This window comes from Micromys minutus (genome assembly GCF_963924665.1).
Source record: "Micromys minutus genome assembly, chromosome: 8".
NCBI classification, from domain to species: domain Eukaryota; kingdom Metazoa; phylum Chordata; class Mammalia; order Rodentia; family Muridae; genus Micromys; species Micromys minutus.
Genome location: NC_137977.1, coordinates 33124623 through 33151974, shown reverse-complemented (window position 1 = coordinate 33151974; position 27352 = coordinate 33124623). Strand labels below are relative to the sequence as shown.

Genomic DNA, 27352 nt, shown 5'->3' with positions numbered 1-27352 from the left:
TATGCTGAGAATCCTGGGAGGTGGCCATTACATCCAAATTTCGATTAGCAATCACAGGGTTCTCTAGATGCTATGTTAATGCATCGGTGATGACCCTGTGGCTGTTTTTAACTGTGTATCTGTCCCGTCATCGGCCCTCCTTGTCTTCTGTTAACCATCAGAGATGTATTAATCCAATGCCAATGTTTAATTAGATGGCAGTGATCACTCCACTGGCACTCTTCATTGTCTACGTACACTATAGGGCCAGACAGGTGACACAGTTCTCTCAATGAGCTGCTTACTAACAAAGTCTGAGGCCTCTCTGAGAACACTTTACAGTATTAGAAACATGAAGGAAAAGAAACAATAATAATCTCCAGTCATACCTTTTGAATGCAATAAATCAAATTTTATAATTGTTTTTATTAGAATTACTGACTTCAACATTTGTTTTGGTACAAATGAATGTGAGGTTTTAATAGTCAAAGGGAAGAAACACCATGGGTGGTAAATGCTATTAATATAAATAAAGGTAAAGTCCTACTTTGCAAGAAGTGAAGAAAAACCTCCAAAAGTATGAGTCGTGAGAAGCAGCCACCTGCTTCTCATGTGTATGTGTGTATGTCTGTATGTCTGTATGTGTGTGTGTATGTGTGTGACCCATTAAAATAACGTGGTTGGCAAACAACTAAATCTCAATCAATACATTTGCAAGGAAAATAAGAAAAAGTAGAATTCTTAACATTAGGCAATCACTACAATAGACTCGTGTCCTCCAGCAGTTCCTACATTAACCCTACACCTCCACCATCTCCCACATTTCCTTTTGTTTCACTAGTCACAGAGGATGCCTGTTTATCTGTATGACTTCTACAAAGTAATCTTATTGAACAAAGAAGAACGCTGACGAGCTTCCATGAAAGAACTACCTTCAGGATCTGATGTTATAGCAACTGGTGAGAGGCAACAGGGAGAATGAAAACAGGAGTAATGCTTTATACCTGTCACAAAATAAGAAGCATAAGGCTTTGAATAGGTAAATAAGTAAAGAAGGACAAAGCCCTAGAATACAAGTCATTCACTATTACAGTAGAGTAACAAAATAGTCAAGTGAATTTAATTATGATCTGCATGCATGGACTCAAATATACACTAAAACCAAAAATAAAACACTAAAAACTGCAGACAATTCAATTTACCAGGCCTTGATTGAGTGGTAAAGCTGAGTAGGCATAGATAAAATACACAATTCTTTGTTGGTCAATATATGCCAAGGCCTTATGTGCTTCCAGGGTCTCAAGTATGCAATGGGCAACTCCAGTACTAACAGACACGTGTGCTCTCACATGCTTAACTAAGGAAACGGCAAAGTGTCGCAGCACCTGCTGAGGAGCAACAGTGTCTGAAAAAGTCTCTTAGGGCAAAGGAAGATACTTTTCTAGAAGGGAGCAATCCCTCTAAGTAAGACAACCATCTTCGCCAAGTCCTCAGGAGATGAGGAGGCCCCAAACACTGTGATGATCGAAGCCCTAGCAAGCCCTTACGATCTTTGCCAGTTGCTCTGCTGGAGTTCTCTGACTCTCTAACACTGTAGGAACGCCGTCATGTGGAAAGCCCTCACAGGAGTGAGTGGAACACATCACAACTCAGTCCTGTATGTCTCACTCCTCCAGCTGGCAAGTGGGAATAAATCACCTATCCACAGGGAGCTTCAAGGCTATCAAAGTGTTTAAGAGTGAGACAGTACCAGAAAGAATAGGATTTACTGAACAAATCAGGTATCTTACTTAAGACAGGAAACAAATTAACAGCTATGGAAGCATAGTAGCTACTTTATTAAATCATAAATTATTTTCAGTCCTTCTGGGACAATAAAAGAAGTGACCCACTTATCAACCTGGAAGTCTCGATGAGAAAATAAGATGACATAGAACAATGGCTAGCACATGGTAACTAATGATCTAAGGCTGTGTACTCTCGTCCTATGGATATGGAAGCGTCAAGCACAGTGACTCTTGCTTCTGAACAGCCATTATCACCAATTCCAAAAGAAAGAAGGTGACAGTGCCAAGAGGGGAGACACACTGAAGTAGCTCAGGTGCCTGCAAATGTGCAAATACCATTAGTTAATCTGATGGTTCCTCAGCTTCAAATGCTCCCAGATCACACTTACCAACTTAGAAGGGCTTCTTTCTTTTCATTCTTTCCTGGAAAATTACATTAAAACCTATCACTGGCCTACCTTTATTTTTCTTTTCCTCTATTCACAAATGTATTTTTAATATTTTAAATTACGTATATGTTTGTGTGTATGTGCACAAGAGTGCAAGTGCCCTTGGAGGCCAGGGGTGTCCCACTCCCCTGGAGCTGGAGTTACAGACAATTGTGAACAGTTTGACATGGGGCACTGGGAACTGAGCCCAGGTCCACAGCAAGATCAGTATGTGATTTCTACCAGTGTCACCACTACAGCCCTGAGTGATCTCGACCAGTGCCACCACCACAGCCCCATGTGATCTCGACCAGTGCCACCACCACAGCCCCATGTGATCTCGACCAGTGCCACCACCACAGTCCTGAGTGATCTCAACCAGTATCACCACCACAGCCCCATGTGATCTCGACCAGTGCCACCACCACAACCCCATGTGATCTCGACCAGCCTGTACTCTCCCTTCGTTACTGTCTGCTAGTCTTGGCGAGGTTTATCTCTTGACGTACATTTTCTTACAATGAACATCCATCTTTCAGAGATTATTACTTTCTTGGTGTTTTAACCCATCTCTCTAAAATACATAGGATTCAGTAATATTTTATCTGCAAGGAAATGCACAACATAAAAGAGACATGTAAATGCACCGTGCTATGAAAACAGTGCTATTATTGCATATCATTATTATACAGAACTAAAGATCTTGAGTGGGTGGCTATTATGGAGCTTTTGCATAACTGGAAACACAATATCCTCTGGCAAAGCTAAGACATCTACAAATTGTCTTATTCACCTGTCTGCAGCAAAAAGGCTCAAGAAGACTGTACCGGGTACATACCTACACTTTTCACATCTTCTTGTACTTCAGAATCAAAAGAGGTGAATGCACATAAAAGATTAAATGTAGAAAAGGAAAAATCCCTGACATTTAAGTGGGGATAAAAATGTAACTACCACTCACATTAGGAAAAAGAACTTTTGGCTTTTAAAGTAAGACTATGCTAGAACCTGGGGAAATGGTAGATTGGGAGCACACGTTTGCCCAACTCTTCAAGACTCTGAAACAGAGCATCAGGGGTGTGGCTGCTGAGAAACAGGTGGCACAGAAAGCCACAGAACACAGCAGTCAACTAGTGGCAGACCAGATGAAACCCAGAACTAGCAAGGTTTAGATTTGGAGAAAGAAATGCAGAGCCTAACATCAGGCACCAGACAATGGCATAGGAAGGGAGGGTCCGCACAGCAAGGCTTTAAGCAAAAAACAAAAACCAGGAAGGACTCCAAAGACCCTCACATGTTCTATTTGGTGTGCTAGGAAAATATACTGAATTGATGGAAGGGTTACAGCACAGACAAGCAGGTACCCAGAGGTGGCCCAGCCCTTATCACAGAACAGCTCCTGAGAGCCCTGGTGGGAAATCTCCATAAGACAGGACTTATAGTCAAATTCTTCAGGTAGAGAAGGAAGGAGTCCCCGAACTTTTTACATATCCAAAACACAATGCCTCCCTTTCTGCTGGCCGCAGCCACCCCAAGGATCAGTGGGGCCAACGAACTAGCCCATGCTATCTTGGATGCAGATTCACAAACACAGGTCTATATGGGAGGAAGCACATGCCATGCTGCAGAGGAAAATGAAGGGACATGTATTTGGGAAACAACTGTGACCCCTAGGAAGAACAAACCCAGGAATCCAGAGTATATGGAGCTTACATAGAAACTAACAGGAAGTACTCAATGAAATCACCAACAAAACTTTTCAAAAACACAGAAAGTTATAAGCTATACAAGTACAGGAGACCCTTAGAGTCCCATGTAGAAGAAAATGGCTAGACCTCCCCATAATATATTTTAGTTAAAAGGACTATAGTATAGAATGTGGAAATAAAACTTAGGGATGGGGTGGCGCCAACTCACAAAATCAAGTTCATAAAAACCACATCAAACCTTTTAGAAGAAATCATAAAAATCAGAGAAACATGGAATGATACTTTTAAAGCCCCATGAATAAATAATTGCTAACCAAAATTAGTATATCCAACTAACTTGTCCTTTAAAAGAGTAAGGAAATAAAAATCTTCTAAGATAAATAAGCTAAAAATATAATGGAGAAAATTCTTAAAGGAATCTTACTAACAGATATAGAAGAATGGGTTCTGTAAAGAAAACTCTCAGGCTGAGCCTCTTTCAGCCATTCCTTCTAGCCCATCTTCTCTCCTTTGAGACTTCCCACCTGACCAACACAAGGACTTTCTACCAGGGACCCCACAGCCACCACACTTGGCTAAGACCCAGATAGGCTACATGTATCATTCTCCCCACCACTCTGGTCTCTCCAGACTATTTTGGACCTGCTGCCTGTGCTAGCCTGAGCCCTTCTCCAGCTCACCTTATCCCCTTGAGACTTGGCCTCTTGGTGCAGACTCAAGATACACAGTCCCTTTAGTTCTTCAGCCAGCTCTTTCAGCCATTACATCTAACCCATACCCATCCTGTGACTCCATCTGACCAACAGAACCACTTTCTTCCAGGAAACCCACAGCTGACAGACACACTTTGGCTCAGACCCAGAATGGGCAACGGCAACCAAAGAATGGAACACTCATCTAATGAAAGCCAGATATAGCAAATATCTTTACCCAGATGCCTAGATCCCAGTGCAAAATATAAACAAAGGAAGCCAGCAACCCTACTGCAATAGGCCATGAGAAAAGCCATGTAGCTCAAGTACCACACAATGTCTTCAAAACAGCAATTATGTGTGCTCAAGGGCCAGTAGGGAAAACATAAATAAATGTCTTCATGAAAACATAAACAATTGAATGAAATAATGGAAAATACTTCAAAACATTAAATAGAACTTAACAAAAAAATAGAATCACACACACACACACACACACACACACACACATGCATGAGGCAGGGAGAACTAGAAATGAAAAACTCAGAAAGTAAAACAAGAACCCTCAGAGGTACGTCCCATTAACAGGTTTTAACAAAAAAAAGACAGAATTTGAGATCTTGAAGATGAAGTAAAAGAAATAAATAGCTCAGTCAAAAAAAAAAATTAAATCTCAGAAAAGTGTGTGTGGCGGGGGAGACGACAAAACATCCAGGAAAAACTAGGACACTGAAAAGATCAAATCTCAGAATAACAGGCATATAGAAAGGGAAAAAACCCAAATAAAAGAACAGAAAGCATTGTAATAAAACTTCTACAATACAAAGAAAGAGATGTGTAACACAGTATCATACAGAACACAGATAGGATCATAAAAGAAATTCTCCAAGACACATTAGAATTCAAACACTTGATGTACAGAACAAACAAAAGGTAATAAAAGCTGCAAGCAGAAAAAAATGCTAATGTGAATAAGGAAATCCTATGAGGTCTCAATCCTACACAAAGAATTATAGGCAACTAATGGGTTCTGAGAGCTGAAAAAATAGTTTTCCCCAGTGAAGAGCTTACCAGTTGGTTATCCAATACCAAATGATCAGCCCTGAAAAACAAATGCATACAAGTAACGTTATACAAACTGAGCAGGTTGCACTTGTGTATTTAGGAATATACACATGTATATATGTATGTATTATATAAAAATTAACTTTAAAAGAGAACAAAATCTAGAAAGAGAGGAAGGGTCTATGGCAGGGTGAGGAGAGAGGTCGGAAAAGGGGAAAATGGTGAAGTTATATTATAGTCTCAGAAAATTATTTTTAAAAAAATTAAAGCTGCAAGGGGAAAAGACCAAGTCACATATAAAGACTAGCTCATTAGCATAGCAAATGACTTTTCAATGAAGACTCTGAAAGCCAAAGGAACAAAACCTTGTCTGATGGCCTACAAACTCTAACAAGTACTATCCACAGCAAAAATATCAATCATAATCAACAAAAATATTTCACAATAGAAACATCAAACAATTTCAGACTGCCAATCCAGCTCTACAAAAGGTACTAGAAGGAAAATTTGTCTACAGAAAAGGTTAACTATATCAAGTACATTCAAGAGAATACAAATAAACAAACAAACAAAAACCAAATGATCAAGAAAATAGAGGGACATACTACAACAGGAACTAAAAATTACTCCTCATTAATAACTTACAAATAGTAATATTCTCTATTCTCCAAAAACAAAACACAGACTAATAAATTGGATTATAAAACAGAATCCATCTTTCTGCTGCATCCAAGAAACACACCTCACCATCACGGATACACATCACTTTAGGGTAAACAATAGAAAAAGGTATTTTAAACAAATAGATCAATGGAGCAAGCTGGTATCACTATTTTAATATTTTAATATCTAACAAAATAGACTTCAAACAAAAACTAAACAGAAAACAATTAGAACACTATTTACTCAAAAAAAAAAAGCCCACTAACATGATAATTACTTCTAAATATCTATGCACAAAGCAAAAGGGCACCAAAGTTCATTAAGAAACACTACTATAATTAAAATCACACACTGAACTTTACATAGTGATAGTGGTGATACCAACAGATGTGTCATCCAGACAAAAACTAAACAAGAAAAGGCTGGAGTGAAGTAACATTATAAATCAAACAGCCCTAATCAGCATCTGTAGACCATTCCATCCACCCAACACTAAATGATACAGTTTTTTCTTAGCATCCAGTAGAACTTTCCCCAAAACTGGCTACATACTAGGACACAGAGCAAGTCTCAACAGATACCAGGAGACTAAATAACACACTGTATCCTACCTGACCATCATGGATTAAAGGCAGATATCAACAACAGGAACAGCAGAAAATATATTAACCCATAACTGAATGAAAACTGAGCGAAGACAGAAATCTAGAAAGAAATGTAGAACATGTTGAATGGAAAATTGAATGGAAATGAAAGCATAACATACCCAAACCTACAGGACACAATGATGGCAGAGGCATGTCAGTACAGACATCCAAAAACTGGGAAGATGTCATAATAATCACTTAATAATACCTCTCAAAGCTCTAAGACAACAAGAAGAAATAATACCCCAAAAGAGGATGGGACAAACTAACTGAACTCAGGGCTGAAATCAATGAAATAAAAGCAATACAAAGATTGATGGAATGAGCAGTTGGTTCAGTGAGAAAAATCAACAAGACAGACGAACCTCTGGCCAAATGAACCAAAAGACAGAAAATCCACATTAATGAGGAATGGGGAAAAATGATGACAGGTAAGAAATTCAAAGAATCATAAAAACATACTTTAAAAATATGTATCCCAATCAAACTGGAAAACCCAAAATAAATGGATGAATTTCTTGATATATATGACCTACCAAAGCTAAATCAAGATAAAATGAACAATTTAAAAAGATTCATAACCCCTAGTAAAATTGAAGCAGTAATTTAAAATCTCCCAACAAAGAAATGCCCAGACCAGATGGGTTTAGTGCAGAATTCTACTAGGTCCTCAAAAAATGAACAGCAGTATTCCTCATATTGTTCTATCAAATAAAAACTTAAGAAACATGTCCTAATTATTTTTATGAGCCCAGTACTACCCTGATACCAAAGGCATACAAAGAGCCAACAAAAGAAGAAAACTACAGACCAATATTCCTTACAAACACATGCAAATACTTTCAATGCTTGCAGACCAAATCCAGGAACACATCCAAGTGATTATCATAATGAAGTTGAGATCCAGGGTGGACCAAAACCACACTGACATTTCACTGAGAAAATTTTAGATGTTTTCACCAAAAATACAAAAAAGCTAACTATAAAATGTAAAGCCCTCCCAAATTTGCTCAACTACAGTAATCACATGTTTGGTATATGTATATTGCCATAGTAGATAGTACAAATATACATATATGTAATTATTAAATTATAAATTATTAAGTTATAAATACATATAAAATAGGCTTCCAGCAGGTATTAAGCATCAGAAATGAATTCTTTTCCCCATCGGATTTATGCTCCAATCAGACAGATCATCTTGCTTGCATGATCAAGAATAAGAAAATATCCTTTAATGTGATTTATGCTAATAAAGATGTGATATAGCATACCTTAAAAGACACTTAGAAAGTTCAGACCTACATTTGAGGACAGCTTAGAAAAATCTGTGGGTGCAACTAATTCAATCAGAACTATACAATACAATATGGTACAACACCTTTAAGGAGATGAGAGTATTCTACATTGCCATAACAAGAGTTCAACATTTAATTGGCATAATTTTTTTATTGAGACATGTATCCTAAATAAATCAGAATGCATATTTTCCCCTTAAGTAACATGGTTTATTTAAAGGCTTCATGCAATGATATTAATATAACCATTATAATAATTATACCAAGATTGGCTTTTAAAAACAGTAGGTTCAGTTGAAATATTGTCCATACATAAACATGGATGCACTCACCATGCAAAAATAAAAAAGCATCTCTCAATGGCAAAAGGACCAACTCCCCAAATTAAATCACATTTAAAAAAATGAAGAAACTTGAAATATAGTTCTTAAGAAGCAAAAGGACAATAAAACCTCCCATTTTAAGATAACATCGAACATCTAGAAGTATGTGTTTTACCACAGGATGCATCACTGAATCACCTAAGTAGGAAAGCAGCCTGGTACCCACCCATCAGCACTGCAGGGCTCTGAAGTAAAATGGTCTGGCTGCAAATTCTAGATCTTCACGTTACTAGCCTATGACCTGGGGAAATTACTTAACCTCACTGAACTTCCCTTTCTTTATCCAAAAAACTATAACCCTGACTGAAAGAGAACCTGACAGTACCCAGCGTCTCGGGCAGGGCAAGCATGAACGCAGTGGGAAGTAGCTCAGTGGCACAGCACATACAGGCCCTAGGTCCTCCCAGCATAGTTAGGAAACACCATGAACAATAAAAGAATAAAGCTCCTTTTCTCTCTCTAAACAGAATATGTCATTCAGTTGAAAATATGAAGATGTCTATCTTAGGAACCAGCATGAAACAGTCTATATTTACTCAAAATCATAATTACTTATCCATAAATGCCTTCTGCACCCTAAGGAAAGTCCAGCTTAGCATTATAAGACATGAAAGTTTGCTGTGAACGTAATGTTATCTTGGTTGTGGGTAAAGAATGAAACATAACTTTAATTTCTACTTTAATAAAATAGGACAAATGATAAGGAACTTAAAAGTATCTTAATGCTTTTAGAATATTCAAAGTATTGATGAATAACAAATATTCAATGTTACTAACACTTTTTACTAACAACACTGTGTTCTTCACAATTCCTTTAATTCAACAGACTATAATTAGCATGGAAGTAGTTTAAGCCATTACCTAACAGAGTCTTTCAGATACCTTTGTGATTATTTTATTCCATTTTCGTGTAAAGGAATAAATGTAAGTGACAGAACACACAGGAAAAGTCAACTGTACAGAAGCTTTTAATAAATTACATTTTGGCAAATGATCACAGACAAATTAACAAAAGCTGACTCATGCTGATCTCATTTATTTGTTCTATACATATCTGATTAATTGGCATTAATTCTGTTGATGGAAACAGAAGAACTCCATTGTTATATACAGATTAGAAATGTAAACACTTAGCATTTCCCACAACTACTTTGAATGTTATGTTAAATAACATTGTGAATGCCAGAAATGGCTTGGCAGGCAAAGCGCTCTACTGCCCCCTAACGAAACAAACCAAACCAGAACAGAACAGGAAAACACAGTTTAAAGTATCTGAAGCAGAAACATCATCTTACTTTGCAAAATGCAGCTAAAGACACAAAGGACGTTAGCTGAAAAAAATCACTAGACTTAAGATCTGTCCAAAACTACAATCATCCGTTTTTCACGATAAAATTAGTAGCAAAACAGGAAAGCCTCGAGACAGAAATACTCTCAGGGCAAAGATAACACAGCCAAGCAGTGTTATCACATTTGGTAACAAAGGGAAACCTCACTGTAAGCTCCACGTCTGTGCCATGTTGAAAGCTGTCACCAGGAAAACCAGCTCCTTAGAAACTACACGGTGCTTCGGTTTAGCACTCAGAAATAAACCGTTAAGATATTCTTTAATTTACACTGTCTCAAATCCTCCCAGGTTCTCCATACATGTACATTTCCTGGGTAACTAAGCTATAAAATACACATTTAAAAAGAATTCCTACCTACAAATTACTATTTTAAATAACTTGATAATTTCGTTCTTTATAGTTTGTGAATCTTTTCATAATGCTGTTAGTGCTGACTTTTAATATTTTAATAGCAGCTTTCCCTTCAGTAAGTTCGCTTTTCAAAACCTGCTCCACATCCTTGCCTTTTCACTTCCAGATGATCAACAATCCACGAATTCTTGTTTTAGAACATAAGAATCAGAGAGAACACAGTATAGTGTGTGGTCTCTAATAACAGAAGTAACATAAATATTAACACCAAGCAGCCACATGAAGTAGAAATCTTTAAAAACGAATCAGGATAACAAGAAAATGTAAACAAAAGATTCCACTCCAGGCAGAACTCAGCAGTGTGGCTGTCAACTGTTTCTTGAGACACAGCATCAATTGGACACAGCATGTCCTGCCCAGGTTGACAATGGTTTTACTTCTCATTGTGTGTTACTGCCTGGGAAGTATTAGCTGGGTGGAAGTCCACACAGAATGGAGTCCTGTGTGGACCCCTCCCTCACAGTGGGTACTTCTCTCCTCCTGTTTACTGTGAATGACCGTGGTGCACTAGCTCTGCATGTTATGAGGCCAAATAACACTCACACCTAATAAGATCTGATCAAAACTTCAAAAGAGCAACAAATGGAAAATTGTAAATATCCCTGAACCCATATCACAAATGAGCTACATTTTCATATCTGTACCAACTTCCTGGATGAGTGAATTTTAAAAAGGACTGCTTTGCTTCTAGCTTCACAAAGTGTCTTTATGCCTATGTGATAGAGCTGGGAGGCCTTAGGCATCCCAATGTAAAGTTCTATAGAAGCCCGGGTGCCTAAAGCATATCTAAGATTTGGTATGTAGAAGAAAGTCTCATACACTGCTGTAGCTACCTGTTAGCATGCAGTAGCCATAGAGAAACTGGCAGCACAGAGCTACTTAAGTGTGCTTATGTTCAGTCATGGTGAGCCCAGTCTGCTCCAGTGTTCCAGACTAGTCTCCTAAACTAAAAGAATGCCTCCCTTGCTTGTCAGGAGGGAAAGGAACGTGCCAGGCTGTCCTTGTGCCCTTGGGTTCCCAATAAGCATAAATATTAAAAGTATATCAAGAGGGGAATAAAAAGTGATGACACAGAAAAGAAAAAATGACGATAACTATACTAGCAGATTAAGAAAGAGACTGGCTGAAGCAGATGGACAGCCAGGACTCACTGAGAATTTACCACACTAGCCTACATGCTTTACACAGGCATGTAATCTTCAACCCTACAAGACACACACTGCACGCTACAAGGAGAGGTTAGTTACATGCCCAAGTGACGTCACCTCTAAGCTGCAGCACTAACAATACACTTCTCATTTTGACACTTCACTAATAAGTGTGTATTATTTTCAGTGAAAGATGTGTGAAACGAAATGGTTTTGGAACACTGCATTAAACTAATTTATTATGTATAGGACTTAAGTCACATCAGTCTTCTCTGGTTATATAACCTGGGCTGGCTCCAGTTCTTAAAAAAGACAGAAATGCCTATGGCATAGTAACTGATTGTGAACACGTTATCGAAGTTCATTCTGTCCCATTATAAGCACAGCTACTGGAAGAACACATTCAGCCACCGTCCCCTCTCCATCCTCAGATCTCCACAGCACCCCACTCCCAGCTCTATCTAAACATCTCAAAATGATACAAAGGGTAAATTTACTCTCCCTCTTCTATCTTAAACGGGGAATTACAGTGTAACTATGCTAGGCAGTCACTGTATCAAAAATGTATTTCTCTCTGAGCAACAGTGCGGACCCTGCCATGACACTTCCTCACCTTCCATAATTATGCTCAAGCTATGCTGAAACTGATACTAAAGGAGAAATGCCCTATGACATAAAACTGGTTCAGAAATCTGTCCTGCAAGAGAATGGATTTAAACACATGAACACACAACTCCCCAAAGTATAATTCAGATTATCTAATTGTCCCAGGCACTGGCTGGACAACAAGTATCCCTTTCTCTTCACACATGCAGCTTACAGCTTCTCACACACACACAGACACACACAGACACACAGACATACATACATACACACACACACACACACAAACACACACACACACACACACGAGGGGGTGGGGGCATCAAGAACAGTCACTTCATAGGGACTTTACTAAATTTCATATTGCAAGATAAGCTGTTGTAACTTGTTTACACTAAATTTGGACTCCTCTGTCAATGAGGCACGAGACCTACCAAAGAAAACCTCATTTTCCCCGGGCATTTTCTTACCTTGGAGTCTTCCTTGCTCACTCCCAGTTGCAGCACAGCCTGAGGAGACTGCAGCTTTGCTTGAGTTGAGTGAGCCATTTGCAGGTTAAGCTGCCATCCCACTGTCTCTAGCTACAAAAGACAAATGAGGTCTGGATTAAGATGGTACAGAGAAAGAAAACTGTCAACTTCAAGTACTTTCCACTCTGTCGGAATCAACACCAATAGCACAGACTTAATGCAAAGTCAATTTGAGGCCTCTTTAACCTGAAATCTCTGTGAGGTTTCCCTCTAGACTCAGTAGATCGGCCTCTCGTCATACTTGTCAAATCCAACAGTAAAAGTGGTTTTGAAACAGATTACTCTAAACAATAAAAATGCTAGCAATCAAGTACACAAAAGCAGCTGGCAGTGGGTTGGATTTGGAGCTGGGGATGGCACAGGCTGTTTCTCAAACCCACCATGTAGCCCAGGATGGTGTTCAACTCCCGATCTTCCCACCCCACTTCCCAAGTGCTATACTTCCTGACATGTGCCACCACAGCCAGTTGAGCCAATGGCTTTTTAAAACCTTGTTATTAAGACAGCATTTCAGAAACTTGCATTTTATGTACTTACTTATTATTTTCTATACCATGACTACAGTCTCCCCTCCCTACTTTCTTCCTCGTCCCTCCCCCCCCCCCCACCTCCAATCTTCCATCCCCTCCCCTCGCCCACTCTTCCTCTGTTTCTCTCTGGAAAAGGGCAGGTCTGCCATGAATACCAACCAGCCATGGCTTATCAAGTTGCAGTAAGAATAGGTACCACCTGTCCTATTAATGCTAGCTGAGGCAAACCAGGAGGAGCAACAGGTTCCAACAGCAGGCAACAGTCAGAGGCAGCTCCTACTCTCATTGTTAGGAGTCCTACAAGAACACCGAGCTGCACACTGGAACATACGTACAGAGGGTCTGATTACTGGTTCAGTCTGTGGGAGCCCCTACGAGCCCAGGTTAGTTGATTCTGCAGGTTTTCTTGTAGTCCTTGACCTATCTTGCTCCTACAATCCTCCTCCCACCACCACCCCATCTTCCCAGGGATTCCCTAAGCTCCGCCTAATGTCTGGCTGTGGGTCTCTTGCGTCTGAGAAATTCATATTTTTTAAAAAAATAAAATTTCAGCTGGTAAATAGCATATTTTGTTGAAAATCCTTTATTGAATTTCTGTCCTTCAAAAATCTTTGTGTTAGATGGAACACAAATAAGACTTTCTTTCTCTCATCCCTCCTTCCTTCCTTTTTCCCCCTTCTACTGAGAAGGAAAATAAAATACCCAAGTGTGTGGTCCACCCCGTGAGACACAGTCAATAACTAGAGATTCAGGCAAGGAGCTGCTGATCTATCAGCTGTGGTACCAGAGAGGTTATTATTCTTTCCCAAGTATATTAACTTACTACAGCTCCCAATTATGGCAGAAACTAACTGCTCCCTTTGAATCTACTAACATAAGAGTACACGCTGATCACATAGGACAAAACTAGGAGGGAAAGACTATGGCAGTTTAGGTTCTCTTGCAAACAGTGTACAACATAAACAGAGCTTTATGAGACTAGACTCAGCGGTATGACCATGTGGTTTTAGATTCAGTTCCCTATAAATCTAAAGTTCCAAGCTTTGTGAAGTGCAATAGTTACAAGCCTCTGACAACAGAGCCTTCCTAATGATTTGGCCAAACCACCTTTGCTGCACAGGGTCTGAATGCCAGCCTCACAACGCTTACTACTTGACCAGAATACTGATCATGTAACTGGAAAGCGTGTTGAACAGACACAGCAGTGACTCGAGGCCAAGCTGGAAAGATCGGAATGAGAGCATCATCAGCATGAGAGGATGTGCTGAGAAAACAGGTGCACTGCTGCTTCTCCCAGCCTCCCAACTCTCCCAGCCTCCCAGCCCTCCCAGCCCTCCCAGCCTCCCAACCCTCCCAGCCCTCCCAGCCCTCCCAGCCCTCCCAGCCTCCCAACCCTCCCAGCCCTCCCAGCCCTCCCAGCCTCCCAGCCTCCCAGCCCTCCCAGCCCTCCCAGCCCTCCCAGCCCTCCCAGCCCTCCCAGCCCTCCCAGCTCCTTCAGAGGCATAGAGGGCATGCCCACAGCCATTGACAAAGAACAACTCACTTGGAAGGTGTCTACTAAAGATCCTTAACATTCTGGTTGCTAACACTCATTGGAATAGTCTCTGGGATAGTGTCTAATACAAGCCCGAAACTGCTTTCAACAGTCACAAGAATTTCGACACATTAAGTCCTTCTAGGTATTCACATGGACATGTATTTCTTGACTAATGGCTGGCTGGCCGGTCCATGCCATAGATGAATGAATGCCTGGGTGTACAGCAACCACCACTGAACTTGAACATCCTGCTTTGGGTCACACGAAAGGCACAGCTCCCTCATCTCTGGCTAAGGCAGAGTTTTTCAAGATCTCCATCTACCTGAACCTCCTTAACATGTATCAAAACAAAAAAAATGCATATTATAGTGTTGGTAATATTTTAATGAATTTTAAGTACAAGGCATTTGAGTCGCCTTTTTCCTGTATCTCTCATGAATTCACCAAAGTACTTAACCTGGTTCTGAATATTGTTCCCATCTCTTCACAAGCTACCACAGATTGTTTCTAACCGAGTACCTACCTTCTCTCTAACCCAATATCAAGATTCCATTTTCCTTCTCCAACTGTGAGTCCAGAATACACTATGCTAGCTGCATGTCTGTTCTTAGGCTCCTATGTTACGTCTCTGTCATTGTCATGGTTTTCCCTTCTCTTCCCTCCGTAGTTGAATACTTCACTCCTCGGGACACTGTCTCTCTCTATCAATATTTAGATCAGTATATTGTAATAATCTACCTATGTCCCTTCTTGGGGTTGGCTGTAATCTCCATCTGAAGCAAGAATAAATCCCCTTCATATCTCTGTAACCTGCAACAGCCCTAACCGGGACTCTTCTCAAATAAATAAATGACCAATCCCATTATGTATTCTTCTGCTTTAAAGAAGAAATATTCACACTAAATGAATGGCAAAAGGGGGAGTAAAAACTCAGTTATATTTCCAACTAGATATGGCTTTTTAAGAAGTCAAAATTATTACAACTTATAGAGGCAGCATTTGCTTGGTTGGTTGGTATCTCTGTCTGTCTCTACTCTCTTCACCCCTACACTGAGTGGGGGGAGTTAAATTTGCTATCTGTGGATCAAACCATGTCTAGTAGATACTTTTTATGAAGAATAAGCACTACCCCATATCTGCTATTTGCTTTAATGACAGTCAAGAATGTGAACTGTGGGCTGATTTTCAAGTTGACATTAAGTCAGCAAGTGACTTCTCTATGCTTCTGTCTACTGATCAGTCAGCACAATGGAGGACCACATCATGTCAGTAACTTGTGAAGAGTTACTGCTGTGCCATCACCTTAATGCCACTGTCTGGCCTAACTTTCCCAAATCTATGCTGCCTCTAAGTAGGTATGCATTCATTCACAGTACAGCTCTGAATATCTTCCTATGCTAAAACCACACATTATGATTCAGAAAAATGCAACTTAGAATTTAAATCATTAGCACAAGAAACTATTATGCATTTGAAGTATTTAAACACATGAATTTTTAAACTGATATATTTGTAATGTTTATTATGCATGCTTATTTTAGAAAATTATTAAAAAAGAAATGAGGCATTTGAGAAAAACAATAGAACATCTAAGTTACTAACTGGGGTTTGAACATGTGATAACTAAAAGGTACAGATATTATGTTTTAACAACACACATATGCTTACAGTTGCATCCAATGGAAAGTTCTCCTCCATTCTCTCCACAAGTAAAAAAACTATTCAGAGTATCTGTGGTCTTGACCAGTGTTGGAACACAGCTGAAGAATTGAGTTGTGTGAGAGGAATTCTGAGGGCTTGTGAGAAAACTCTGAGAACACAAGAGTCTTATGACCTGTTTCTTCAAAAAGTTGGAATTGTTTGCGGCATTTGCCTCCATGACCCTCTCAAGTAGAACAGTTGTTCTAACTTTGTTTTAGACCGTTCCTAACAACTGGCTATTGTTGTTTGTTTATATGCCTCTGTAGAAAAGTATGTCACACCACAGGTAGCTTGCCCTTGTGATTATGTATAAGGTGACCTTCCTTAACCCTCAGAATATAAACTGTCTGAGGCCCTACCACCATTCTAGAGCAGTAGACAGACCAGCCCTGAGATTGATGGATAAACAGATGTGGACAAGTCAGACAGGTAAAGCCAATAAACCCATGAGCTGTGTTCTTAGTCCATGGGCAACGAAGATAACCAAGCTATTGCTACTCACCCTGCTTCTTTTTAAGATTTTTTTTTATAAAATGAGATGATATATATATATATATGGTACTTAACTGGCTGGAGACTACTGGCAGCTATCTAAGTGCCTGAGCAAACTGTGAGTATGTGCTTGTCGCCCTACACACGCATACCCTCACACATGGAGCTTCACAGAAAAACAATCAGTATCCTGAAACGTTAAAGGAAGAGACTTCAGAAAGAGTAACTATACTTATTAAAGAATACATGCATACAAACAAGAAAGGGGGGGGGGACTCTCTCTTTAGTGAACCTGGGAGACAAAAACAAAAAACAAAACAACAAAAGACAATGTAAGAGAAGTACTTTTACTTTCTACAATTCACAGACTGCAAAGTAAAACAAGAAAACTTGTCAATCAAGGTGAAAAGCAAATGAATAGTCCTTCTATTATGATTAAATGTTTAAATCTAAAATCTCATCAGAATAAAAACTTATGAGAAATTGATTTAAGTGGGACTCATTGAATGTTACACAAAAGCAGAAAACCGGTTAAGGATTGGTAGAGTACTTGCCTGACCAGCACAAGGCCCTGGGCTCCCCTAAGTAAGTCCTTAACCTGGTGTAGCAGTGCATTCCTGAAATCCAAGTACTCAGGAGGCCCAAGGACACCCTCAGCTACCCAGTGAGAGTCTGATACCAGCCTGGACTAAATATCCTGTCTCAAAAAGAAAAAAAGCGTGCCTCTAGGGGTATTACAGGTGTAGCTACTTTGTCCCATATGTGTCAGTAGGTGGCAGAGAAAAGAGGCGCTATGTATACATTCAGTGTCCTGGCTTATGGACATCTCAATGATTAGTAGCCTAACATCCCCTGAAAAAAAAAACTGAGTCTGAGATGACCATCAGACCAGCAACAGGCAAGCCTGGACAAGTTCCCAGGATGGGAAACAAGCTACAGACTAGAAGAACCTCACCTATGACCTCAGCACAGGGTGGCAGTGAGCCCGAGACAAATGTCCCTCAAAGGGGGCCCCTCAGGTAGGCCAGGTAAGGAACAAGCCATAGACAACCACCAAAGCAGCACCATGAAGCTTTGCCTACCCTGAGATGAACACCAGTCCAGTACCCCGGGCCTGAAGAAGGCAGACCATGCTTGAGATGACCCTTTGCCAGTGTTACTAAGAGGAGCAAGTTAGTGGTGGAGAAATGGAGCAGGAGAAACAGAAGGATGAGTGCACACGTGGAGACTATAGGGTAGTGAGCAACAGCCTGATGTGATGCCTCCTGAGACCTTGGGGTCTGACCTGTGTAGCTACCTGGGACAACCTCTGGGTCTGTGGCCTGCAGCAGCAGGAGTTTCTCACCACCAAAGGCCAGGCAGATGTCTCTGGTCTGGGATACCGCCTAGGGACATATCTGAATGGCTAGAGTGCATGAAGGGGCCAGTCCTGCAGATCCCAAACTACAGGGTCTCCATGACACAGGGCAACAATAGGATATTTGTGAGAAGTCCCAGTGTGGCTCCAGTATTGACAGTGTAGCAGAAACCAGCAGCCTCACATTAGACCAACGAGTCATTACAATGAACCTGTGCAAGCAAAGAAGTGTGGGCAAAAGAGAATTCTGTGGGACACACTGTGACTACTACAAGGTCTACAACCAGACTTCTTTTCTGTGGTAGAGAGGGTTCAAGGATGTATGGTGGCTATGAGGGGAGGGTAGACAAATGCGACTGGGGTGCATGCTGTGACATTTAAGGATTAATAAGAAGGATTTTTAGAAAAAGTAAAATTGTATCTGAGGAGTGCACAGTCATACATGGCGAGGTGTCTACTCCCACTGCTCTCATGTTACAAACCAGGGGAGGGCTCAATGCGGACAGCTTTGCCATCTAACCCAAGAAGCCAAAATCACATGACCTAAAATTAGGAAATGATTGTCAAGAGCCTAAAGTTTATGTACTAAGATGGCACAAGATCACTTTTATACTAAACTAATAAAACATTCACAGCCAAAATTATATTTTGAGCAAACTACAGAAAATTGTAAATTAAGGACTATCCTACAAGATAAATTGCATCTACATATCAAACACATGAATGTCTTAAAAGAAAAATACAAGATATAATCCTTTACATTGCTTGGAATGCTATTTCCCGGGTCTAAAAATCATTGGTGATACAAATGTGAACAAGAGTTGTTCTCTCTGTAAAGGTGAGAGTCTTATGGTACACTAACTAGTCCTCTGAGACCCATAACAAGAAGCAAATACAGCTGTCATCAATTTTTTAATTACATGCAACACAACAAAATTTAGTGTACCTTAAGTGCCTTAAGTTAGCTAAGCTACATTACCTCTGTTCAAAATAAAACTCTGCCCTGTGTATACTCTACATTTGTACATTAAAATACTCAGGAATTTTGTCATATTATTTATTTTCAAATTTAAAACTTAGGGTTTATATTAGTTTGCTTCCTGCTTCCTGTGTTGTAGTGAAGACAGGTCAAGGCAACTTCCTGGGGAGGACAGGGTTTATTTCAGCTTACAGTCTATCATCAAAGGTAGTCAGGGCAGGAACACAAGGCAGGAACTGGGAGGTAGAACTAAGCAGAGGCTGTGGAGAAGTGCTTCTTGTTGGCCTGTTCACCCTATATTCTCATTCGACCTAGAAACACCAGCCCAGGATTGATCATCAAAAAAAAAACACCCCAAAGACTTGCCTACATGCAATCTAATTAAGGCATTTCTCAGTTGAGGTTCCCGCCTCCCAGATGACTCTAGTTTCTATCAAGTTGACAAAAAGCTATCCTGTAGAGGGTCTGGGTTTAAATGTCAGCAAAATAAATTTAAAAGATGGACACTAAACCACTGATATTTTAAATATTTTTCAAACTCATTCCAGAACTGTAAATACATTACCTCCTAGGCATCTAACAAATATTCCTTCTTAATTGAAAATGTTACTAGTTAGTTGATAAATTACTTTCTTTTGTCTATGTCCATGTAAAATTTTCAATCAAATATTATCTTATAATTACTCTATAAAACACAATTCTGAACATGATCCAAATTAATAAAATAGCCATATTAACTCTATAAAGCTAAAAACTATGGCTGGAGAGATGGCTCAGTCAGTAAAGCACCTGCCACACAAGTATGGCAATCAGACCCCAGCACCCACATAAAATGCAGACCACACAGAGAGGCGGGCAGATCCGGGAGCTCACTGGCCAATCAGTGAGCTGTGGGCTCAGTAAAAGATCTTCTTTCAAAACATACAGTAAAGGGTGATAACTCAACACACACACATACACACACACACACACACACACACACACTCACACATGTTAGCAGCTAAACACACAAGTAAATAGACAAGCGGCTAAATTTTAACTGGTATGTCTATTAAAATGTTTTAGATGAGAGAAAAGGCATGCCACACAACTAGCATACAAAAAAGAAGGCTGCATGGGCTATATTAATATCAGACAATGAAAACTTCAAGGTCACTGACTGAAAAGGCATAGTAATCATACTTAGGAACACTGACTTAATTATGAAAGAAAGCACACTCTTCAAGCTGACAATCAGGCTGCTGGATCTCCTAATACTCTGTTCATTGAGGAAAAAGATCGTGATGAAAGGCAGAAATTAGAATTTTCTTGTATCTAGGTTTAAAAAGAAATACTACTGTCTTCAAGAGGGAAAGACAACTTGCTTGAAAAAGGAGAGTGTATATAAGGTACATAGTCTGAACATTCCTTATCCAGAAATCCAAATGCCAAAAAATGGTTCAAAATCTGATAATTTTCCAATAATAATGCGTCACAGAGGGGTTGAGATTTGGGGCACTTCAAATTACACTCCTCACAGTGCACATGTACAGCTGGGAACGTGTGGCAAATATCCCAAAATCTGAACAACCATAAAGTCAGGAACACTCCTGGGAGCAAGCATTTGAGATGAGAGACACTTGACCTCTACTGAAAGTGTGGGAGTTTTCAGAGGAAACTGGATAAAGACCTATGACAAGACAGCACGTTTCTTTAGGCATGTTTGGGACAATTCAGCTGAATTTTCGGGTGACATCTTCAGAAATGGAGGCAGGTACCACGCACCACAGGGCTGGATGCAGATGCAGCCTCTTCAGTCATCTTAGGAGGCTGGCATTCTCCTGGTCAATCCATCAAGTCTGTGCTCTATCTCCAGGGCCATTGTTCCTACTCCATTGCTGGACAGCTCACCTAACTCAGTTTCTTCACTTTGGGTTAAAACTGAGGAAATCTGATTCAACCCCTGAACTGAGGTTCTGTGAGAAAAATGCTATTTATTTGTAAAAGCACTGACAATGCATCTGATAAACAGGATATTAATAATAAATACTGCCCTCCAGTCGGGTCATGATCACTGTCACAAGTCCTTTTATGTTTCATTTTCATTTCATGTGCGTTGGTGTTTTGCCTGCATGTATGTCTGTCTATGTGAGGGTGTTTGAGCCTCTGGAACTGGAATTACACACAGTTGTGAGCTGCCATGCAGGTGCTGAGAATCAAACCCAGGTCCTCTAGAAGAGCAGCCAGTATTCTTAACCACTGAGCCATCTCCCCAGCCCAGTCAATTGCATTTACAATAATTCTCTTACGGCTCTTTTGAAGCATAAGAACTTACAGACATTTAAGTTGCTTCTCTATCTGCCTCGCTAATTTCAGGGCAGGTCTTTCCCATTTGTTCAAAAGGATAATAAACCTCTGTTTTCTTTTCAAAAGCAATTCAGGTGAGAACTGTGTCCCTTCCCATGGATTTAGTTCCATGACACAGTTCTGGAGTTGCCTTTACATGGCTTCTCTTACGGCCACTGTGAGCATATCCTCTGAGCCTCACACCACAGACATAACAAACCCAGTCTTACTCCTTCAGGGTGTAAGTACACCACTCATTTCTCTTCTTCATAATCTGCGTCTTTTGTTTTTATAAAATCACATGGCTATTTATTTTTAAATTGTTCCATCAATTTGTTTCAAAATCTCTATTTAAAGCCAGAGTTGATTTTACATTCTGCTGTCAGAATAATGTAAGTAATGATTGCTACATTATCAAGTAATTTAATTCAAGGAATACAAGTCACTCCCCACTTTGTATACGGTAGGTTCCTAATTACAAGAGTGTGTAAAAACTAAAAAATTCAAGTTTCATTCTCATTGCCTCAGAAACAAACCAAACCAAACAAACAAAATCGACACCATGGCATTAGACAAATCTGCACTGACCAGCATTTTATATGTGTTTTTCTTAAATACTATTGTTCTAGTTAGGTTTCTGTTGCTGTGATTAAACAAAAGCAACTTATGGAGTCACTCCTTGGGGGAAGCCAAGGTAAGAAATCAAGGCAAGAACTTGAAACCAAAGGCATACAAGAACACTGCTTATTGATGAGCTGCCTTTCTGACAGCCCGGGCCTACTTCCCCAGGGATAGAATTACCTGCAGTGAGCTGGGCCCTCCTATATCAATAAATGCTCCCACATTTACTGCATAAGCCAATTCTATGGTACAAGTTCCTCCTCAAAGTGTTCATGTCAATCGACAGCAAAAGTTAACTGTAAAAATTATCCACATGTGTATGGATTTTAAGCAACAAGCCTACAATATGAGAGAAAACTTGGTCCTATCAGAAGTGATGATTCCTACTTCTGAGTAAAGAGAATTACTTCAATACTTATGAAAATGTCTATAGAATGTAGACTGGCACTTCCGACTTAGTTTTCTGTCCATTTTTAAACAGCCGTGGAAACAATGACCCAGCCAAGGCTGTGTATGAAGCTGGCTGTGCTCTCCACACGTACGTCCCAACTCCAAGAAACACAGGAGGTCACATTTTGAAACGCATGCTAGTCAGCTGGCAACGGAAGGCTGCATCCTGCACACTGAGAACTGTAGTGGTGCTGAGGGCAAGCATATGGAAATCAAATGTCAGTAAATAAGTCAGGAGCCATCTGTGCAAATAACCTCACACAGGGAAATCACCACCAATTTTCGACACAGGGAAAAAGACATTGGGGGATGAAGGTGGCAGCTATCCAACAAGTAAATGGAGAGGAGAGGAGAGGAGAGGAGAGGAGAGGAGAGGAGAGGAGAGGAGAGGAGAGGAGAGGAGAGGAGAGGAGAGGAGAGGAGAAAGAGAGAGAGAGAGAGAGAGAGAGAGAGAGAGAGAGAGAGAGAGAGAAGAGAATGAGCACACACTATAACACTGACATTCATCCCAGAGGCAATGAAATTAGATAAAGTAGATAAAGGATCCATTAATGATTAATAAATAAGCAATATTGTGTGGTACCGAGTGATAAGAATAAAATAAAAGGTTAGAAATGGTGGGCAAAGGCATAATTTTAAAGCACATAGCCTGGAAAACAATCTGAGACCATACAAGCCAGAAGACCTGAGCTCCATCTTCAGAAGCCACATAAAAAGCCTGCAATCCCAGCACCCCATCCAGTGAAACGGGATGCAAAACCCCATAAGATGCGAGTGGGGACACCGAACAGGCAGGAAGATCTCGTGCAGTGGCGCAGCAGAAACAAGAGAATTTTGGACTCAAAATGTCTCAAAGGACCATTCTTGTGTGAACTTGGAAGACAAGAATGTGTACAGTGAAGGCCTTATTTCTGACCCAGGGAGAACAAGGGCTCCATCAGGGACTGGCATCTGTGTGATGTTCTAGCAGAGTATCTAGTTGCAACCTGTCCTGAGAACTTGAGTGAGGCTGGGTTTAAAGGCAATGAGGGTAACCCTCAGGCTGAGGCAGTTAGAGCTCACTGCTCTCACCCAGGTCTGTCATGAGACAAGACAGGGAAGCCTGATGAGGAAGACAACAAAGTATCTGTAGTAGTTACAGAGACTCATGCTAGGGCAGAGAAGCCTAGCACAGTACTCCAGGACAACACTTGTGGAAGGCTCCAGCTTTTAAAAATGAAAATTCACTTGAAAGAGAAAGCTGAGAATGTTCCTGAACTTTGATCATTCTTAAAAGCCTCTTTCTTGTTTGTTTGTTTGGTTGGTTGGTTATTTATTTTAGAAAGTCTTGCTATATATTGCCCAGATATACCCATACAGCCCTTGAACTCAGGAGATCTCCCTACGTGACTGTCTCCCTCCACAGAACATGCAGTGCAGATCTCTGGGAAGACAACCCACCCAGCAGTCTCCAGAGGTCAGCAGAATATGCTGCCTTCTGCAAAGTACAAATGTAAAGCAGCTGAACCAGTGATCTACTTTCCGGCCTCCACTATTCATGTTACCAAATCAAATTTTAAGAGGTAGAAATGTTATTATAAACATCATAACTTAGTGATATGCCCTAACTATATCCTCAAGCTTGGACACAGGAGTCAGCATGGTTTCACCTTCAACGAAACAACAACAACAACAACAACAAAAATGTACTTCTTGATCTACAAATTTATCCCAAGTTCCTAATCATGAGTCGTCTCTCCTAATTCAAATCTAAGATACATCAATGACTTTCACATTGCTACTGCTCTGTGTCAAAAATATATAAATAGTACAAGTTTGAGGACAGTGAAATGTCATTCAACTAATGATCTCAAATTGGCAACGCTGAAAAACACAACAGCTGTATTTAGCAAGTGCATATCTTGGAGCACAATGACATCATTGGGGCAATCTTGCTAACAGCACAGTTCTTTGGCATTAGCAAAATCTTTATTCAATTTGTTAATGGGTCTGGTCTCAGCAAATTACTTAGAAGAGAATACATCTCCAAATAAGAATGATTAAAGGTCTCTTAAATTCAAACCCTTTAAATTGACTGCTGTATCAAAAGCAAAATCTATCACATTTTTGCTCCCTAAAAGAATTCCCATCTCTCAAGCTAAAGGAACTCTTCCTTCACTCTCATTTTTAAAGAGAAATGTTTAAATATCTGGAATTTAGGATTCTAACAAGATTCAAGAGCTATAACATAAATGAGACACACACACAATATACAGAGTTTATAAGGTACAAAAAAAAAAAAAAGAAGAAGTGAAAAAACACTAGGAACTCTTACTCTCTCTCTGGCTCTCTTGCTTTCCTCCTTCTTTACCCTTCCTCTCCCCATTCCCTCCACCACCACTACCACCATGTGCTCATGGTCACTGTAGTGGCTATTTCTGGTTGTCAACTTGACTATATCTGAAATGAACCACAATCCAGAATTGGAAGGCTCACCTTTGCTCTTGAGGCACAGAGGCTATGAATCTTAGGAAATAAAGGTAAGAAGATTGCTGAGCTCAAGGTCATCTGGGACAAAGCAAGTCCCAGATCCAGGTCTGGTGGTACACACCTTTAATCTGGGAAACACCTTCAGTTGGAGACCTACATGAGGACACTGGAACAAGGAAAGCTGTCTCTCTTTGCCTGTCTGCCTTGCCAAACGTCGCTACCTTCCTTGTGGGGCTGAGTATCTGCTAGGTCCTTGGACTTCACAGTTCTTCCAGTTGTGAGGGTCTACAATAAATGCCATTGTAAACATAGATCTTACGATGGTAACGGAGCCAGTCATATGGATGCCCAGTCCAGCAGAAGAGCCTCTGAGGCAGAGATCAGAGGGATTCCGAAGAAGTTAGGTGGAGAGATCAAGTAATGAAAGGCTAAGGGAGGCTTCAGGTCATATAAGAAATAATCCTACCATGAGAAACACAGAAGCCATTCATGGATTTCTACAGAAATGGAACAGAATAAAACAGTTTAAAACAATCACATCACTGTTGGTATTCTGACCTAGTAAAGGCTGAGAAGTAGTTCATGTTTCATTAAAATCCTTACAGATAGCCTTTAATCCCAGCACTTGGAAGGCAGAAGCAGGCAGATCTCTTGAGTTTGAAACCAGCCTGGTTTACAGAATGAGATCCAGGACAGCCAGGACTAGAAAGAAACCCTGTCTCGAGAAAGACAAAAATTATAACCCCCAAACAGAATATGTTTCTAAAACAATTTGAAGGGAGAGGAAAATGAATAGCTGCAGACAGAAATCAGGAGGAATTTGACTTAAAAAAATAAAGACAAAAGAATTCTGACTCTTAGAAGGTAACTGTACAATAGAGAAATTCAGATTTCTGACTTTCTCTAATCCTTGTAGTATGGGGTGGCTAAAATTCTAACAAAACTTCAGAGTTCTTGGCTTAAGGTAATCAGTGATCCCATTCCTAGATCCTAGATATTTAAGGGAAATGGAAACATACATCCATAAGAGGACTTGTCCACTAATTAAAATTACCTTATATTAGGAATGATGCTCATCCCAGGAGCCATTAGTTACAAATTAAAAGCCCAGAGCCAAGTATAGGGTATCAAAACAACATAGGCTATTGCCATGGCTCTTAACTATGCTTAAGAACGTGGTGGTAACACCATTTTGCTGAAGATAACACATTCATTGATCATATGTCATGGGAAAAAATCAATTGATACTAATGAGAAATATTCTGATGGCTTTCACAGTACTAAAAAGTGCTGTGCAAGCTGCTAGGGGAGAAAAAAATGCCAAGAGTCTGACCTAGGTAGTGGACTCTGACCTGCAATGGAGACCAGCATGACAAGATATACCCACAAGTGTAATAGTGGCATGAATGCCGTGGAGAAGACAACCACTCTCTAACTGCATGTAAACCTACGAAAAAACAAACACACATCTGGTACTGTAAAAGTCTGACCAAAACCCATGACTGAGGAGTTCATTGGCTCCAGACATAAAGCTACAATGATTATTCCGATAAATGAACAAGGCAACAAACTGCTCTCTAAATTAATATCCTCGGTAGATTTAAGAAGTTCCTTTGTGTAGAGACTGTGGTGAATGCAGAAGCTCACAACTGATCAAAGTGCAGAGAGTCAGTATCAGTGTGGTGTTCAGCCACAGATGAGATGTCTATTTCACACACAACCCCATCCCACGGCTCAGAATCACATTGAAGAAAAGGCAGAAAGATGTCAGAACCGGAGCAGAACAGTGTCCTCTAGGTATAAGAGAACTTTGGCATTCGAGCTCACAGCAGCTGTGGTTGCCTGAACGGATCTGCACAAGATCAAGCCAGTCAGCATTATAGGAGATCAGGAAAGGGTTCACAACTCTTTCCTGAGTACATGGGCAGGACAAACTGGACTGGTTCATTAAAACAACAAAAGCAAAACCAGGACACAAAATTAAGAGTAGAGGGTGGATCTAGGAGGAAGAATGGGGAGAGAAATATGATCAAAATATGTTGTGTATAAAGTTATCAATGAATAAAAATACTTTTTAAAAAAGACTTGTCTACAAATGTTCACAGCAGTGTTACTCTAAGAACACAGAACTGTGACTGCCCAACATCTGCAAATAGAAACAAACTGTGACTTCCAATCAGTGGACTGTTACTTAGCAAC

General features: G+C 40.1%; 1 protein-coding gene across 1 annotated transcript in view; it reads right to left on the bottom strand.

The window, feature by feature from the left end:
• Window positions 1-27352, bottom strand: part of COMMD10 (COMM domain containing 10) — a 129694-nt gene that overhangs the window by 84370 nt on the left and 17972 nt on the right. Inside the window, exon 5 of the mRNA XM_080919722.1 lies at window positions 12633-12743. Coding sequence (XP_080775848.1) covers window positions 12633-12743 — 111 coding nt within the window. The remainder of the gene's footprint in view (window positions 1-12632; window positions 12744-27352) is intronic.